The sequence below is a fragment of the Schistocerca nitens genome, chromosome 8 (genome assembly GCF_023898315.1).
Source record: "Schistocerca nitens isolate TAMUIC-IGC-003100 chromosome 8, iqSchNite1.1, whole genome shotgun sequence".
NCBI lineage: Eukaryota > Metazoa > Arthropoda > Insecta > Orthoptera > Acrididae > Schistocerca > Schistocerca nitens.
Genome location: NC_064621.1, coordinates 74,688,487 through 74,708,284, shown reverse-complemented (window position 1 = coordinate 74,708,284; position 19,798 = coordinate 74,688,487). Strand labels below are relative to the sequence as shown.

Sequence of the window (19,798 nt, the reverse complement as noted above, 5' to 3'; positions counted from 1 at the left end):
GGACTGTTGTTAGCTGGCTATAATCAATGAGACAAGTTCCAATTGCCAACTGATACACTAAGGTAAACCGTGAAGCTTTTGTCAATTGCAAAATGTCACTCAGGAGCACAAAATAAATCCACAAGCCAACAACAATCATATTTTGTGGGTGATCAAGGGGGGGCTCTGGATTACTTATTGTCATGAGCAGCTACAACTCATCCCTAAGTATGTGCATACGACTAGCTGAACCAGTCCCGTACAGGGCACTATGCGATGTTGTTGATGAATCATGCACACTATCATTACCGACATTGCAGGGGAGGAAACTATCGAAATGCTAAATGATGACGCCTGACTGAGGAACAACATTAGTGTGTTAGCTGTACTGCACCAACATTTGATGCTTTCAAATCCAGGGTGGAGAAAATACTGCCCACGCAGCCGATGGTAAAACATATCAACAATGGACTCATCCAACAATTCAATAGGACTTGTATAGGGTGTTGCCAGCTGAATGACATAATTCAGGAGGAAGTGTAGAAGATTTTTAAGAAAGATGTCACATGACTTTTTTGTGTAAACTACTGACAACTGAATAAAAATCACAAAAAAGATGTCTACCCATTGCCACACATTGGTGACACCTTACAGACTGTTTGAAAGAAACAAAGTATTTCGTAATTATGGACATATAGACAGGCTACTGGGAAAGTGAGGTTGATGAGGCTGCTGGGTAAGAGACTTCCTTCGTAACTACTGAAGGCCTCTATGAATCTGAAGTTATGCCGTTTGGTCTGTGTAGCACTCCAGCCATCTTCAAATGTATGGTGGACAACCTGCTTCAGTACCATAAATGGCCTTGGCTATTTTGATGACGTCATTTTTTGAAGACATTTGAAGAATATCTAAGCAAGCTGACAACCTTGTTGAAGTGTGTTCTGACTACATGTCTGCACCTGAAATTGATTAAGTCTCTCTTTGTGCCCAAGAAATAATTTTTAGGCCACCTACTGAATGACAATGGAATGTGTACTGACCAGGAAACATATGAGCAGTCACAGATTTTATTTTTTGACTCCTTGTCACATTTGTGGTGTGAGAAGTTATCTCTGAATGTGCTCATACTACCTGGTGTCTCTACCAAAAAATGTCATGTTGTAACCACTCTCAAGTCCAAGAACAGAAATAGAATCGTCAATGGAGTACAACACTGAGCACTGAAAGCATGTTTATTAAAAACATCAATGTACAGCCAGAACTGGACTGAACTCCTGGATGGAGGGTGGTACTATTCATATAAACATCGAATGTTCTACAATAAACAAACACTACAAACATAAGAAATTTTGAGAACTTTCCAGAAATGATAAATAAGAAATAACGAGTAACTGCCTGTGGCCGGGTTTGAACTGGCAAGCAGCAGCATTCCAGATAGCTACATTAACCACTGTACCAAACCGCATACATTGCAGTTAATGCCAAGATTTCCAGCAGACATGGTGTATGCATCTCAGATTTTAAAGCTCAGTTCACCCTATGCCCAGACACACTACCTCTGTTGGCTCACACAGTGGCAGTGGCAACACAATGCAGCCTCCAGTGCAGGTTTTAGCTGGGCAAGAGTGTGAAGCATCACCAGCTCTACAGGCAATCACCAGCTCTACAGGCAATGCCACCACGATGAAGACGACGACTCCACGAGGTTCCACAATGGCACAAACAGCAGCATACTGGGCCACTTTAGCAGGTCAATAAACTGTATAGTGATGTCCATTACTGTGACCTGCACATGCACCATACCACTGCTGCTATGCAAGGTGCCATGATGCCTCATTTCCACTAAGCAAAATGCATCCAACAAAGGTGGCAGTCTTCCATTTTGCAGATCTGTGTTCTAATGTGAATTGACAATATTTTATAGGCTTGATACTGCTCTGCAATTTTGGGAAAATAAAAGCTACACGTGTTTCATGCATTCTTCCATCCGAAACGTGCACACTGTTGTTTGAATTCAGGGCCCCCGTGAAAACAGCATTAGTAACAAAAATGGTTGACAACAGTGGTCACAGTTACATAATTCCTTCTCCTTCTTAAAAAAGGCAAATTGGTAATTGTAAAATAGCTTACTGTTATTGCAGCATCTGTTTGTATGTATTCCATGTCACGACCTCTGAGACCCAGTTCCTCTGAAGGCCTGTTCACTGATGAAATCACACCTGCAGTGATAGTGTTGGAAAGAGACAAAGGGCTACCAATTGCCACTACCCATTCACCTGGTCTCAGTTCTCGAGAAGACCCAAGTCGCATCACTGGTAAATTTTTCTGGAAAATAACAATGCTTTGTTAAGTGCCAATGAATAATTAAGCTAGTTAAAAAAACTTCTAAGTTCATTAACAACATGATAGTGAAGTCCTGCACTATAATTTGTACAAACATTTCACACAAAGAAGTCAAGTTTGTGATAGGTCCAGTCTGTGACAGGTATCAGTGAGTTCTAGTCTGAAGATAAGTCTTATACATTGAGACCTGTAAAAAAAAAAAAAAAAAAAAAAAAAGTATTATCCCACTTTGATGTTCCTGCATTTTACATTTTGCTGTCATTTACGCATTTTTTTCCGAACACGTCAAATTTCAGATGTTCGCAATGTATTGAAAATCTCAATTTTATGTTTCTGAAATATTGTATTTCCTGCTGTTTACACCACACCTAGCAGCTCGACTTGAAAATACCAAATAAAATCAATCTTTTGATTTTCATGCAGGCTCTGTAACGGTACTCTATTTATAACGTGTAGTTTGAACTACGTATAACTCTCTAAGACTGGGAAAGGCATAGCCTTTGAGCTGAAATATCGAATGAATACTTGACAAGTTAATTTAATCAAATGTTATTTTTGTATAATGGTATCAACTTGAACATACATCAAACAATACTACTGGTATTGTACATCATTGTTAGATAACAAAATTCATTTTTAGACCTATTTTACCGAAACATAACTTTTCTCTTAGTGTATAAACTTTGTATTCATATTAAAGACAAAGCTCAGGTGCCATGTATTTTAACTGAAGCTCAGTTTATGGTTTGGTGGTATCATAAATATGCCATGCCCCGTGCACTGTTCTCAGGTAAAGTCATAGCATGAGCTAATAACCATGCAAACCTGCAGCATTTTTGCCAGTGAAGTTTCTTGTTCCATCGTATTTGCTTTTGAAGTGTTAAACGTTTTTACTGGTAATTTATTAGTTTATCTGTAAAGTTTTTGTTTTCTTTTTTGCTAGGCTTTCTGTGCCTGAGTTGAGAGGCCAAGTAATTTGCCCTGATCTCCTTTGTTTCTTGGACTGTTTTCTTATTAATCTTCATGTGCTACAGTATTTTTACTGTTTTGTTATCAGTACTTTCTGACTAATGGAGAGGGAAAAAAAAAAGAAAATCTTTTAATATGGAAGAGAAGGTCCAGATTTTTGAGAAAATGGATTCCTTCCATGGAACACGAATAAAACTTGCATATGAATTGCAACTTTCAGTATAAAAGCTGATTTCAGTTTTTTTTTTTTAAAAAAGAAAGAAAGTAGTATCTAGTGCTACAGAAAGTGAGCCAAGCACTGAGATGCCAAGGACAGCAGGTATTCCTGTTGAGGGTGTGCTTTAAAGGGAGAAAGCACCTGAAGTGGCCAACATTCTTGAGACGGAGAATATCAGTGTCTCCAATGGCTGGACTGACAGGTTTAGAACAAGATATAAAATCTCTGATAGAACTGTCTGAGATTATACACAGTGAGACTGTGCAGTAGTGGATAAATCGAAAATTACAGACTGTAACTGCAAAATATGAATCCAAAAACTTATTTAACCTGAAGAAACTGCACTTACTTAAATGTGTTGCAAAACTAAACAGTCAAAGGTAGTAAATGCCATGTTGGCAAACAAAGTAAATTAGCAGTGATGATGGGAGCTAATGCTGATGGCTGTGGGCTGTGAGTAGATCCAGCCCTTTATACAAGGGGAAATAAAAAAAATCTCATTGTTTTATAAATACATGTTCACTTCCAACTTCGTATGACACCAATCAAAAAGCTTGGATGACCTCAAAATACTTCTTTTTGTTGATCACTGTCTTGCACATCCTACTGATATGATCTTACAAAATGCAGTTATAATTTTTCCTGGCCAACAGCACAAGCAAACTCCAGCTCATGAATTTGAGAATTATACACTCCTTCAAGTCATTTTATAGAAGAACCTTGTTCAAAGACTTTTGTACAAAACGGACTCTGGGAGGTATCTCCCATCTAGCAGGATTTCAGTACTGAGAGCTCTGCAATTCATCCCTTAACCCTCCTAATACCGTGGGGTCTATAATGAACCCAGGCCGTATATTTATGTAAAACATACCTTATTTCCTATTCCTAAAAATTATGAAATATTCGGACTTTTCCTGAATTAAGTAATGGGTTCGTAATATATTAATATAACTTTTTGAAAATTTTTAGTTTTGCCGAAAATCAAGAGAGAACCACTGAATACCATTGGGGTTAAATGCAACCCCATTTCTCTCATGCAGTATTATTACCCAATAATGCTGCCTTGAATCCATAACTGTTGCTGTATTTCCTTTTGTTTTATCCTTGTAAATACTGCTGTAATGTGTGATTGTTGCCAATACTTTATAAGCCGACAGTTATTTGTTCCATACCAGAGGATACTACTATTGTATGTGTTGCATTGAGTGGAAAATGTCTCGTCACCTTTCCGAAAATGAAGTGCTTGAAATATTACTGCAGGATAATCCTCTATCTGGAGAATCAAATAGTGATATCAGCGATATAGTTTCTGATGTCTCATGCAGCAATGGAGAAACTGACGTCTTAGAATAGATTATTCCTCAATCAGACAGAAGTTCAGAAGAAGATTTGGACAGCGCAGATGTCCAGCCTGAACAGGAAGTAACACATATTTCTGACTATTATATGTAAATACACATCGTATTTTTGTAAATGTGCGTCAGGGTCTAGCGCCAAGATATACCCTGTGTATTATTTTTTTTTTTATTTTGTGTAGGTCTAAAAAAAAAAAAAAAAAAGAAGAATTGTGGTACAAACTTGAGTTGAGAAGAGCTTGTGGAAGAGAAGAGAGATGGAACGTAATGCGAGTAAAGCCAGGTCCAACAAAATTCGGAGTGAAAAATGTAGACTCCATAGAATCAGCTTTTCAGTTGTTTCTTAGGAGAAACATTGTTGATGTATTTCTAAAGTGGACTAACAAAGAGGGTAGTCTTGTTTATGGTAGTAAATGGAAACCAGTAGATGCCATTGAACTCAAGTGCTTTATCGGTGTCTTGATCCTAGTTGGTGCTTACAAGGCCCATAATGAAGCAGTTACACATCTGTGGAACAAAGAGGATGGTAGACCCATTTTTAGTGAAGCAATTGCTGGAAATCGCTTTACGCAAATTTCAAGGTTCATCCAATTTGATGATGCAGATGTGAGACGTCACAACAGTGCTCCTGACAAGCTGGCTCCCATTAGAGAAATATTTGAAATGTGGGTAGACACATTTCAAGAAGCATATGTTCCTCACAGCAACGTAACAATTTATGAACAACTTGTGGCATTTCATGGTAGATGTCCATTTCGGCTATATATTTCTTCAAAACCAGGAAAATTTGGGGTGAAATTATGGGCTGCGTGTGATAGTGCGTCTTACATTCTCAATCTCCAAGTTTACACTGGTCGACAAGAAAATGAATCTCATGAAGTTGGTCAAGGCAAGAGAGTTACTTTAGATATGGTGAAACGCTTAGAAAACAGTGGCAGAAATGTAAAAACTGACAATTTTTTCACTAACCTTAGTTTGGCGAGAGAACTGAAAATCAATCTCACACTCTTAGCAACAATTAGAAAAAATAAAGGAGAACTACCACAAGGTTTCACTCAGACCAAAGGTCGAGTCAAATAATCATCTATTTTTGAATTCCAAGAGCATGCTTCAATTGTTTCATATTGTCCGAAAAAGGGAAAAGTTGTAACTTTACTCAAGGAAGGAAGTGGAAGATCGTGAAGAATGCAAGCCAGTAATGATTCTGGATTATAATAAAACAAAATCAGGAGTAGATACTATGGACAAGCTGGTTAGAACGTACACTACAAAGAGGATGAGCAGAAGGTGGCCAATGGTATTATTTTACAACATGATTTATATCAGTGCACTGAATGCATTTATCATTGGCTACATCTTACACCAGACTGGGCAGAAAGGACCAACTAAAAGAGGCGGGAATTTCTCATAGAATTAGGAAAGCAGCTCGTCGGAAGAAAGCCAGACAAAATTATTTCCCCAGAACTGCCATCAACGTACAGACAAAAAAAGAGGAAGGTGTCCGTTTTGTAAAAGTCTGAGGGTAGAAAATTCAGCGATAAATGTTCAAAATGTGGACGTTCTGTGTGTAAAAACCACTCTGCAATTTATTGCTGCAAGTGTAATGCGTCATAAATGTCAATTCGGAATTTAATCAAAAATGTCTATAGTTTCACGAGAACCATTTGTAAATTATACAGAAATTAATAATTAAAAAAAAAATTAGGCATTTTAATTTAATGTAATGTCACTGACATCATTATTTAGATTGCAGAAACAAGAAGGAATGTGATTTTATTCTACCATTATTAAAACTATCCTTAAGAAAAAATAAATTCCGTTGGGGTTACTAAAAGACCCCAATGGTACTCAGTGTAACAAAAATTTCTCGGTATTGGAAGGGTTAAGTTGTGGAACGCTGTGAAGGAGGAGACAATATAAGGTTAGGTTAGGTTAGGTTAGTGTTTTTTAACGTCCCGTCGACAACGAGGTCATTAGAGACGGAGCACAAGCTCGGGTTAGGGAAGGATGGGGAAGGAAATCGGCTGTGCCCTTTCAAAGGAACCATCCCGGCATTTTCCTGAAACGATTTAGGGAAATCACGGAAAACCTAAATCAGGATGGCTGGAGACGGGATTGAACCGTCGTCCTCCCGAATGCGAGTCCAGTGTGCTAACCACTGCGCCACCTCGCTCGGTGAGGCAATATAAAGGAGGTTGTGAAAATACTCTCGAGACTCTCTACAAATTGGAGAAACAGATTGAGGGTGTGCTGGCGTAAACTGCCGCTAGCACACCGGTTGGCAAAGACGTAGTGCTGGATCAAGAGCGCCTATCACAAGAGGGGCCAAAGACACATCAACAAGCAACACGAGGTCAACGGCATGTATTTAGGCCACTGCCGCTGACCAAGAGGTCTCACTCTCTTACCCATTGAGCCTGGCGTCTGTCCGTTCAATTGCGGAGTGGGTATAGTTCATTGCAGGTTACGACAGTACATAGGGACCATATTAGTGCCTACAGCGGGTCTAGCAATGAGACTTAAGTTTGTAATAGCAGGATTACCGATACTATCTGCAAGAGGACTATTACTGATGAGCTTGTGCCACAACACATGGACTCTATTCAAGTTAAATATCCATTTCATGTAAATGAAGAACTGTATTAATCCACGTGTGCATTTGTGTTGTAGAAAGAGGATATCAGCCACTCGTAACAACATCCTCTCCGTTGCTCCCTACAGTACTAGACTCTACAGAGGGCATATCAAACAAAACAGTTACACAAAAATTATTTCTTTTGTAGAAAACAATAAGTGTTACAACTGTGATATTTTAATTTTAAATATTGAGTTATTATTAAAATTTGAATGTTTTATTAAAAAGACATAACATTTCTATTATGCATAGCTCTGTTTTCCATATTATAAAATATCAGCAAAAAACAAGGTGCAGCCCACAGGAAGGCTCATCTACTAACTAGTACCATTCCACCTGCCAGCGGATAAGCAAAGCAATATCGGCAGTTACTTTTCACCGGATATTTGAGGAAATTACTAGAAATAAGACCTATGCACACTATTATATATCAATATGCATTGGGAAGCCTTTGCCTGGCTTTTCCAGAGCATTCTAAATGTTCCTTTACAAAGGAAAACCCAGGAAAATTGCCACAATTTAATCTTCGTATCACTGAAAAGATAAATGAAATAAGTATTAATGTCAGTGGTGTTAAGAAAGAACTGACATCATTAAAACTGACAAAGCTCCTGCCCTTATGGAATCCCTGTCAGATTCCATACTGAATTTGCAGCTGAGGTAACCCCTCTTCTAACTATACTCTATCGTAAATCTCTAAAAAAAAATGTGCCCAGTTCTTGGAAAAAGGCGCAGGTCACATTTGTCTACAAAAAATGGATAGCAGAAGTGATCCACAAAACTACTGCCCAATACCCTTGACATCGATTTGTTGTACAACCTTAGAACATATTCTGAGCTCAAACATAATGCGGTATCTTTAACAGAATAACCTCCTTAATGCAAAGCAACATGGATTTCGAAAACATCGATCACGTGAAACCCAATAAGCACTTCTCTCACATGACATATACTGAAAGCTTTAGATCAAGCCAACCAGGTAGATGCATTGTTTCTTGATTTCTGAAAAGGATTTGACTCAGTACTGCACCTACATTTATTGTCAAAAGTACGACCATATGGGATATCAAGTGATATTTGTGACTGAACTGAGAACTTTTTGGCAGGGAGGACACAGCATGTTGTCTTGGATGGAGAGTCAACATCAGATGTAGAAGTTACTAAGGGTGTGCTCCAGGAAAGTGTGCTGGGATCCTTGCTGTTCATGTTGTATAATTATGACCTTGCAGACAATATTAATGGTACAATCAGCCTTTTTGCATATGATGCAGTTATCTATAATGAAGTACTATCTGAGAGAAGCTGCATAAATATTCAGTCAGATCTTGATAAGATTTCAACATGGTGCAGAAATTGGCTACTTGCTCTAAATGTTCAGAAATGTAAAATTTTGCGCTTCATAAAAGGAAAAAAACATAGTATCCTATGACTATAATATCAATGAGTCACTGTTGGAACCATCCAACTTGTACAAAATACCTGGGTGTAACACCTGAGTAAAGTAATGCATTAGAAAATAGTAACATAGGAAAACAGCGTGTACCGCTTTGTAGGGATATGAAATGGAATGATCACATAGGTTCAGTAGTGGGTAAAGCAGGTGGTACAGTTCGGTTTATTGGTCAAATACTGGGTTAGTGCAATCAGTACACAAAAGAGATTGCTTACCTATTGTTCATACGACTAGTTCTACAATATTGCTCAAATGTTTGAACCCTTAGCAGACAGGACTAACAGGGGATATTGAAAGTGTATAGAGAAGGGCAGCACGAATGGTCACAGGTTTGCTTAATCTGTGGGAGAGTCTGACAGAGATACTGGAGGAACTGAACTGGCAGACTCTTGAAGACAGACATAAACTATCCCGAGAAACTCTATTAATACAGTTTCAAGAACCAGCTTTAAATGACTTCTCTAGGGATATACTACAACCCCCTATGTATCGCTCACATAGGGATCATGAGGGTAAGATTAGAACAATTACTGCATGCACAGAGGCATTCAAACAATCATTCCTGCGCTCTATACGTGAATGGAACAGGAAGAAACCCTAATAAGTGGTACAATGGGACGTATCCTCTGCCATGCAACTCGTGGTGGTTTGCAGAGTACAGACGTAGATTTCTATCTCTGAAAGTGATTTCTCCCCTTTTACACCAACAATCCTCTGATCCCCTGAAAAGTGTAAAAGAGGGGCAATAGTGTAAAATGTTTATGCCAATCTGGACTGCTTTTTATTAAAATAAATGTCATGTATTTTTATATGGGCCTGTTAGCAGCCCTGATATTTCACCTCCAGAAGATACGTATTGGCCAGAAATTTTGACTCTGAATTCTATAGTTTAAAAGTTTCAAGCAATTAAGTAATTATTTTACCTCTCTACTGCAGTCTGTAGTTTCATTTTTAATGTGTTGTTGAAGCATTATGTTGAGACACATTACATTTGTGTGTAAGTGGATGAAATTAATGTCCCATAGTTTCACAAAAATTATGATTCACTTACACAAGGTATGCGAACAGTGGCCAGATCAGATTTTATGTCAATATCTTCCACAACTCCTCTGTAAGTCTTTCCATCTTTAAGTCTGACCTGTAACACATCACAATTAACTGAAAATCAAACAAAGTAATGAACAAACTTTCAAAACCTACAACACATTATAGTTGTACAGCACTTACCTGCACAGTACTGTTTGGTTTATTAATAACAACATGTGCATTTGTGAGGATTAGGCCATCTTCTTTAACAATGAAACCCGACCCATTTGATGCTGCAGGGGCACTGAAGAAGTCAGTCCTTTGAGGAAGAAAGCTCTGTGTAAGAACAATACAAGATCTGTAAGATACTACCACTGTTTCATTTCCTTAAAAATGAAGATATGGTTCAAATGCAAGCAATTACCATACTTTTAAAGAATAAATGATTAACACAATGGCTTTGTAAGAACACATACATTCTGATTTTTTAAAAAGGTAATACCACTCATCATCTCATTTTTGAACACATCTGTATGCAATGAATCAATACATAGGTTGGTTAGATGGCTGGCTGGGGTCAAGGGACCAAACAGAGAGGACATCAGTTCCTCGTTCATGAGATAGTTTAACTGTAGTTAGTGATATTTGCAAGAAAATTGACTGAATTATGAAAGTATGTAGGTGTGGTAAAACTAAGGTACTGAAAGTAATATCGATGACAGATCTGTGAAATAATTTAAAGAGAAGCAGAGGTGTTAGTCCATTATAGTCCAAGTGTTAAAGATGGGAACAGCACCCCTAATCATCAGAGCTTGTACGTAGGTCAGAGAACAGACGAGAGTTCCCTGACATCTAATCTGTGGTGAGTGAACATCACTTGCATCAGACCACACATCAACCTAATTAAGGGTGAAGACAATTACAGAGTAAAAAATGGCATCTAGGAGGGAGTACCGTAATAGTAAAAGTGAGAAGGCTAAAAACATAACGGACACCAGTTGGAGCAACAATAATAAAATAAAGTGAAAGAAATAATCAGCCCAGTAGGTAGTGGGGCCAGGCGAGAATCCTCTGGGCCTCTGCATGTGACAGGAGCAGTCCTTCCTACAGTTGTCCCACCCCTGATCTGTTATAGTCAAAGTGCTAAACATGGGAACAACACCCACTTATCATCAGAGCGTTACTCGCTAATGGAAAGAGAGGTGCAGCAAGGGAACACTAAAACTTTAGGCCTTAGATTGGTCCTAATCTGTGGTTTGGGTACTAAGGGTACTAACCACGGTGTGTGTGTGTGTGTGTGTGTGTGTGTGTGTGTGTGTGTGTGTGTGTGGGGGGGGGGGGCATTGTCAGGGGGTGAGGGGTGTGGTGTGAGAAAACAAACAAACATCGCAATTTAAGGGAGTTAGATGGAGGTTCCAGCAGACGGCCTCGAGGCATATTACAACGATAAACTGACCCAAGTGCATAATTCAGGTGATCAGTGCCCCTAGTACACAAGAAGAATTTGATAAGTTGGATGATTAGGAAATTGTCAGATTGTGACTACCTAAGTGAGTAAGTGGTGGTACCATTGGAACTAAAGAGTTAAGATCCCCACTTTGGTAAGGCGACTGTCTATTGGCCTAGACCAGTAGGCACCAGTGGCCAGTCCTACTCCACAAAGATTGACTGGGTCCAATAATTTCAGAATCTAAGCTGTCACTGAACAATAAACATGGCAACCATAGTTCAACTGGGACAAAACCAAGACCCAGTAAATATGGAATAGAATAGAGTAATTGCACCAATCAGAGGTGTGGGAAGCACAAACTGTTAAGGTTTTCTGTGCAGCTAGCTTCTAGCTGATGACTATCGGCAGCAATGTCAGCCTTTTATCATAAAGGAGTCCCAAAAAAAGTAGGATTGTGCGAACAACGTTGAAATGTTGGGTACCCAAGTAAGAGTTCTGGGTCACGATGGACTGTGGTACTATGACAGAAATGCGTGCCTCGCATTTTTTCAGGAGATAAATGGAAGCCATGGGAAAAGATCCAAGCTCAGGCACTTTGGATGATGACTTGGAGCTGGTATTCAGCCAAGGGTATAATTTAGAGTCACACCAAAAGTAAGGTTCATCGACATAACAGTGTGGAGGTAATCAATGGTGCAGCAGAGGGCACTAGTCCATTGATGGTGGTGACTAAGAGCATAACACTTGGCATGGAACTCTCCTCTCTTGGAACCATAGAGTTCAGTGGTGCACCAATTCTACGGTAGATTGTGGATCATTCCCCACAGAAACTATGGTGAATGGGGGCCAAAAGGCTTTGTGATTTGACAACCCAGCATAATTGGCAGGCTACCACCTTCCCTAGCTGTTTGCAAAGCATGTCAGTGAGGCTAATCAGTTAGTAGTTGCTGATGAATATGAGATTTTGCCTGATTTTAGGTTGCGAGAAATACTATCTCGCCATTACAAAGGAAAAACACATCCTATCCAAAAACAGCCAAGGACTTCGAATATAAGCTGCCTTTGAGTAACAACATCTGATTATGAACTGAATCTGGCACTTGGGATGTGTTGTGTGATGAGTCAAGAGCCTACTGCAATTCCAAATCAGTGAAAGATTCATGCCCTATTATACAGAGCAAAAAGTGCCACTGAGGAATAAATGCTTCAAACTGAAATTAGAACAGTGAGATAAAAGCTGCTGCAAATAGTTTTCAACCCACTCTCATATGACAAGATGTCAAAGACACAAGGGAAGGAACAGACAAACAAAAACAACAACCATACCCACACCAGAACAGTGTGCATTCCCTACTCTGTTGCCATTTCAGAGAAAATTGCTACTGGATTGAGGTCATACAATGTAAGAGTAGCTTTTACCCACTGGCAATAAAATATGTGATAACTGCCACACAACTATTACAAACAAATTTTTCAACTCTGGCATCAACAAGATAAAGTGCAATGACTGCCTAGTACACTAGGAAGGTCAGACCGGGTGAAGCTTCTGAACACAAAAATGCGTTTTGGTACACCAATCCCATTGAATCTGCCATAGCTACTGATATTAATGACAAAGGACATGCTTTTGACAACACAGATAATGATAAATAATGCTTATAAAATAAATATAGGTCACAAATTGAACATCTAAGAAGAACTTGTGATTTTTGTGCCCAACAGAAAACATAGGAAAATGTACTCAAGATAAAGACGAGACAGTGGCCATGAACTTTTTAAGCCAAGCTTCTAGGGCATATCAGAAAGTACACAGTATCTTTTGCTATATATCTAGTCTTTAGTGACCTAAATCGGAGGACAACCTCAAATCATGAAACCAATACAGTAACAAATAAACTCAAATATATGCTTGTAAGCTCTTTTCCTGCAACAGGTCGTAAAAATTTAAAAATTTATATACATGTTTTCTGTATCACTGATTTGCAGTGCAAGTTGATAATGCTCGACTTCTGAGACAATATTTCTACATTTGTACTACAATCTCTGGACTGTCTGTGTCCTTGGTTCTTGCTTGTTTGGCAATTTAATGTTAAAAAGGTGTATTTGTAATTACACTTAGGGTTGTTCCTGCGGAACATCTAGTAGCCTAATTAGTTTTATTTTTTTATTTTAATTAATAATTCCTAATTATACATTCTTTATAGTGAAATGAAGTTCAAAATGGATAAGTGGCTATATCCAACAAACAAAATTGTGATGTAAACCACTGATAGACCTGAATATAATGTTTTAGACTCCTGAAATTCATTGTGTGAGAAAGTAAATGAGTGACACAGAGATAATGGTTTTAATTTAGGCTATATTTTATTGAAGTAAAGCAAAAAAAGGTACCCAATGAATTTGAAAAAAGCATGCCATTTCCATTTCCAAGAAGGGTCTCCTGGTAAACATCATGATTATAGGCCTACACCACTGACATCAATCTGTTGCAGAATGGTGGAGCATGTTCACAATACACTTTATGATGGTTTTGGAGGATGAATATTACACTTCCAAAAATCTATATGGATTCTGCAAACCGAAAGATATGAAACTCAGCTCACTCTGTTAGTACACGAAATCCAGAGTGCCACAGACGGAGGTACCCAAGTTGATACTGTGTTCCTTACCTTCTGGAAGGCATTTGATATAGTCTAAACTGTCTTTTAGTGAACAAAATAGCAAAATTGACAACTATAACTGTAATTTCATGCACACTGCAAGGGAGAGTTGTAGGACCATTATTATAATTTATAATAATGATTCAGTGGACAATGCTAAAAGCACCATAAGGCTATTTGCAGATGATGATGATATCTAGAAAGCTATTTCAGTGTCAGAAGATTGTAGTGAAATGCAAGAAGTCCTGGAGAGGAGTGACTACTGGTGGAGGGATTGGCAGTTGACTATGAACATACATAAGTGGAAGCATCCGATACCAGCTGTCTGCTTTGAGCTGGGACATAATGGTGATGTTGTGTGACATCACTATGGTGTGGTGTTTTTGAGTTGGTCCATGTTTGTAGATGTCACATTGTCGTATTTGATAGCATCCTCTGGTGGTTATGTAGATGTGTTGAGTTTAACGTGTGGTATTGCGTGCCACTTGGCTCTTGGTTATCACTGTGGTGACGGGGGCTTACTCGAGTCTGGGTAGTCAGTGCTTTAACGTGGATTTGGAAGTGTTTGCTTTGTATTCAGTGAGTTATTAAGGTCTTTTTCTTTTATTTGTGTGTCTGATATTTTTGTTAGGCCTGATTACTTTAGTGTTCATTGTTTTGTTTGTGTCTGTGTGAGTGTTTTTTATATGTGTGGTATTTCAGTTGTTTTAAATAATCTAGAGAATATGGGGATTTCTGGGTTTTCGAGCTGTTGGGGTTTTTGGATTCGGTTGTGTTTTATGAGTTATGTGGAGTTTCTGGTTTTTCCTATTAATGGTTTGCCAAGAGATACTGAGAGATGCATTTGAGCTATATACTTAAATGGAAATGTCTGATGACACTTTTTGGAGTTGCTTGTGTTGGTTTTGTGGTATTGAGGGCTTCATTTAAGCTATATATGACTAGCTGAGCGTATCATTCCTGCTGGTTTTATTGTTACAGCATTATATCACATGGTCAGACGTTTTTTAAAATTTGTAATATCTGTTTTGGGTGGAGCAGTGTTTTGTATTGCTATATATTTAGCTCGGCCCTGCACTAAACCTACGTTTGTCCTGTTAGTTTCATTTTATTGTTGGAGTCAGACATTTTTGTGTCTCTCTATTTTTGTTCGCATTTGTTGGTATGAGTACATAGTGACAAAATGGTTGCCATTATGTATATGCTGGAAGCACATGTTCCTGCCATACTGATGACATTATGGGTCAAACTAGACAGGTTGAACTGGATGCTTCCCTAATGCATATTGCACATAAATGCATGCTGTTTCTTTCCACTATGGTGACATACCACTGGAAAGAGTAACAACTGCAAAATACCTAGGAATAACCATCCAGAGTGACCTAAAGCAGAATGACCACATTAAACAAATAGCAGTAAAAGCAGATTTCAGACATAGTTTCGTTAGTAGTATATTAAAGAAATGCAATTTATCAAGAAAAGAAATGGCTTACAAAACACTTGTTCAACTGTGTCTTGAGTATTGTTCATCAGTCTGGTCAGGTTTAGTGGAAGAGACACAGAAGATCCACTGCGCAGCAGTGCATTTCATCACAGGATTGTTTACGTACACTCTCAACCAGGGTGGTTGTAATTTAACCAGACCCAACGTAGATCATGCACTTTTTTGGAAAGCCCATTGCAAAACAGCCACAAAGCCCAATAAAACAGAACTATATATAATTAACATATGAAATGTTACATAGTTAGCCTCACAGAAAATAAAAAGAGCCATTATATTTAGTGATGGCATTATTTACTGCCACAAGAATTTATTTGATTAATACTGTGTTTTAACCCTTCTTGCAATATAAGAAACACAGTTAAATAACATTTACATTTCAAATAAACAACTTGTCTGTATACAGAACTAGGAAATACGGAAACGTCCGATCCCGCCCGTCTGCTTTGACCCATGACATCACAAATATGGCGGAAACAAAAACAGACAAACACTTTCCACAAGAAGCCTAATGACACTAACGGGACAAGCGCTGGAAATGGGGTGTTTTGGGTGGGGGGCAAACTAAATATAAACAAATTTAGACATCTTGCGTAGCTACAACGTGTAAGTGAAGACAGCCATGCATGAATACCCACCCACCTCCCCACGGGTCGTAACCCCTGCAACACATAGAAGATAAAGATGCTTCAGTAGCTGATTAGTGTTTTTTTTCTTTTTTTTAAAAAAAAAATCTCACGGGATAGAACGAACAGATCAGAAAGATAAATATAATAAACTAAAACGGAAATTGGAGGAAACAGATAATTAAAATAAGTAATAAGTGTTTTTAAATTTAAAAAAAAAATCTCACGAGATAGAACGAACAGATCAGAAAAGTAAATAAAATAAGATAAAACAGAACTGGAGACAGCCACACTCAAACCAAACTCCGCGCCGTCATGACGTCACACACAACACCCTTACGTCACGGGTCAAAGCCGACGCGTGGGATTGGACGCTTCTGTCGACCCCAGAACTGTAATGACTTTAAAGTAGAATTTAGGTCTTTTCTCTGCTAAATAATTTCATAATTATGACCAAACAAGCCTTTAGTTGGAGAATATTCTCTTAATGGATGCTCTCTCTCTCTCTCTGTTTCAGTTTTTTTCTGTTTCCTTTCTTGAGGGGTTGTGTGTCACAAAGTTTTACTGTTACAATTTGGAGTGCACAAACCCAGAAGAGTCACACAACACACATCCCATAAAATGATCACAACAAAAGCTCTGTGAAATTACAGATTACATGAAGCATGTTCTTCCCACAAACCATTTGTGATGGAACAAAACAGAGCAGATAAGAGAGTGATACCAGGAGCAGCCTCCATAAGGAGGCTCATGGGGGTAGACATAGATATAAGATTGATCTCTAAGTATTAAAAATGGTTCAAATGGCTCTGAGCACTATGGGACTCAACTGCTGTGGTCATAAGTCCCCTAGAACTTAGAACTACTTAAACCTAACTAACCTAAGGACAGCACACAACACCCAGCCATCACGAGGCAGAGTAAATCCCTGACCCCGCCGGGAATCGAACCCGGGAACCCGGGCGTGGGAAGCGAGAACGCTACCGCACGACCACGAGATGCGGGCGATCTCTAAGTATTGTCAGCTGAAATGGTTTATGGTGAATCACTGCATATACCACGTGAACTTGCCGACCTGATTACCACACATCCATCAGATGTTAATCTACCACATTTTGTTGTAAATTTGTGTGACTTCATTGTTCATTCACCTGCAAACCATCCCCATACTTTGTTTCACATATGCATCAGAACTTGCAAAGCTGTATGCGTGTGCTGTTATGAGCACATGTCGTCCAACTGGTACTTCAGGCACCATACACCGATCCACACCAGGTGAGAAGAGAGGGCAGAATACTCTCTTTGTTATTAAATGACAAGACTGCAGCAGTGTCTCTAAACAGACTTAAATCAGCATAACCATTTCTACAAATGCCTAACCTTGTGCCTCTGCCTGCTACCTGAGCAGACATTACTGGCTTCTGTTTCTGAAACCACCTCTGATTGACAGGGATAATCAGGTCTGCATAACCACTTTTTTAAGCAACATTTTTCGGATGGCTTTCTACTTCCCATGGGGAGGGGTGTAACGTGTAATGCAATGGAAAACTACTCACGATGTCTCACAGTGCTTGAAGCTTTCACAGCAGAGATGTGAGTTTTTGCATTGGATATTGTTTTTGTTGCTCAATAAAGGCAAAAATTTCTTTGGCAGGCAACTTAAGTTAGTGTGCAAAAAATGTGTGGTTACGGTTACAACAACTTTCTATGGGGGCTTTTAATATAAAAAATTCACCGCAGGAGACGGTGGGGATCTAACACTCATGACCACAGCGGTAACAATTTCACTTAACGGCGCCGTGTATTAAGGGCAGACGATGTTGCCGTTGGCTAATTTTGTACCAACAATTACTAACTACTACTGATATACTCATATTGATAATTATGGGACCTATTTCTGGATTATATATGGCAAGTGTAAATTTGTAACGGAGCAGTAACATCGAACATGAAAGGAACTTAGAGAAGTATGGTACAAATAATCTTACGACGTACGGTACAAATAATGTCTCACGACATCGCAGTCGACTGCAGAGAAATTAAGCAGATGTGTATATTATTTCATTTTACGTAAGCCTTGTTAATTTTTGATGATATTTCAGTAACGTATTCACATTTCAAAAAGTATAACATTTAGAATTCCTCAACGAATGCGTAGCAGACGGATCGTAAAGAAAGCTACTACAAGTACACTGAGGTATTTGTATTTCCCTAAGTGATAAACAGGTGGTGCTTTCATTCTTAAGTCACATAAACATGATTCCAGCAATACACAAACACAGCCAACAATTGTGTTATACCAATTGATATGCTCGATACTATCGAATTTAAATACTTTTCTTACCTTGACAGACTTATCAATATATTTTATGTCTCCTTCTACTAAAATTTTCGAGACAAACGTACCTTCTACTATCTTTCACTTCAATGTAGACAACCGATGGAGCCACCTGGTCAACAATATCAGCAATGAAATTATGCATAAATCGTGGAGTCATTTTTCCCTTTCCTCTGCCACTCTCATCTATAGTTGCAGCACACACTGAGGGAAAAGGTAAAATTCCCACATCCTGACGACTTGTTCGAAATACATAACCCAGTCCAATGCCAACGCATGCTGTCAAGACCAGGCCCTTCCTACTATGAACGGTGTTTTTTCTCTCTCTGTCTTGTTGTAAGTTCGATGATGGCGATACTTTCCAGTTACTCGAATTATCTGGACGCAGTTCATTTGCATTATATGATACTAAATGACGTATCTTCCGACTGAACGGAAACACTCTAATAAAACACTTTACAACAGACATTTTTCGACGTGAAGTTAACCATCCCTTCTACTTCTACGGATCACTGACCACAAGTGACTGCAGACTCTGGCGATTTTCTTTTGTCAGCAATGACTATTATCTTTGTTTCGAAACACTGGACCTGGAACAGCCTGGTCGCTTGGTTGGTCGGTCGCTGCCTCCGCCACAACGTCTAAAGAAAATAAAGCACTGCGTTAATGTACATCAAAAATCGTTATAAACCAAGTCTCTTGAAGAAATTCACGTGATGACTGTACGAAGTATCGAATGTAACTTACTTGCACCATCAAGCAAAATCTCCGGGTAAATGTTGGTCTTGTTATGGAAGATTTCGTCCATTTCCTTCATATAAACGAAATCTTTCCGACCTCTCCCCGACTTATTGTTATTGTCTACTACGCCCTTATAAGAACGTAGCAAACATCGCCATTTGTTTTCGCATTGCGCTGGCGAGAACGTCTTCCCCAGCGCTTTTGCGAGATACGTGGACATCGCGTTCCATAACTGATGTTTCCTCTTCAGATCACGACTCTTACCGAGCCGTTCATGATGAATTCTATAGAATTCAATTAATTTCAATGTAGATTCCTTGTCCCACAACGGTTCCGGTGTGGGACATGAAGGAAATTGTTCTTGGGTACGGGGTGGATGGAAAACCAAGAACTCGTCCATCACATCATAGTCTGAAAATAACAAATATATAATAGAGTTTCTATATTCTCACCCATAATTAACATACACTTTTTACAACTAATTAACAAATAATCTTACTTTGCA

The 19,798-nt window shown here is 38.8% G+C and overlaps 1 protein-coding gene across 1 annotated transcript in view; it reads right to left on the bottom strand.

Annotated features, from left to right (window-relative positions):
* LOC126199037 (serine protease HTRA2, mitochondrial) overlaps positions 1-19,460 on the bottom strand; it is a 42,480-nt gene extending 23,020 nt beyond the window's left edge. Inside the window, exons 1-5 of the mRNA XM_049935737.1 lie at positions 19,300-19,460; positions 18,621-19,193; positions 10,179-10,296; positions 10,003-10,089; positions 2,110-2,304 (exon numbers count right to left, since the gene is read on the bottom strand). Coding sequence (XP_049791694.1) covers positions 2,110-2,304; positions 10,003-10,089; positions 10,179-10,296; positions 18,621-19,021 — 801 coding nt within the window. The 5' untranslated portion in view covers positions 19,022-19,193; positions 19,300-19,460. The remainder of the gene's footprint in view (positions 1-2,109; positions 2,305-10,002; positions 10,090-10,178; positions 10,297-18,620; positions 19,194-19,299) is intronic.
* Positions 19,461-19,798: the final 338 nt, after the last annotated feature.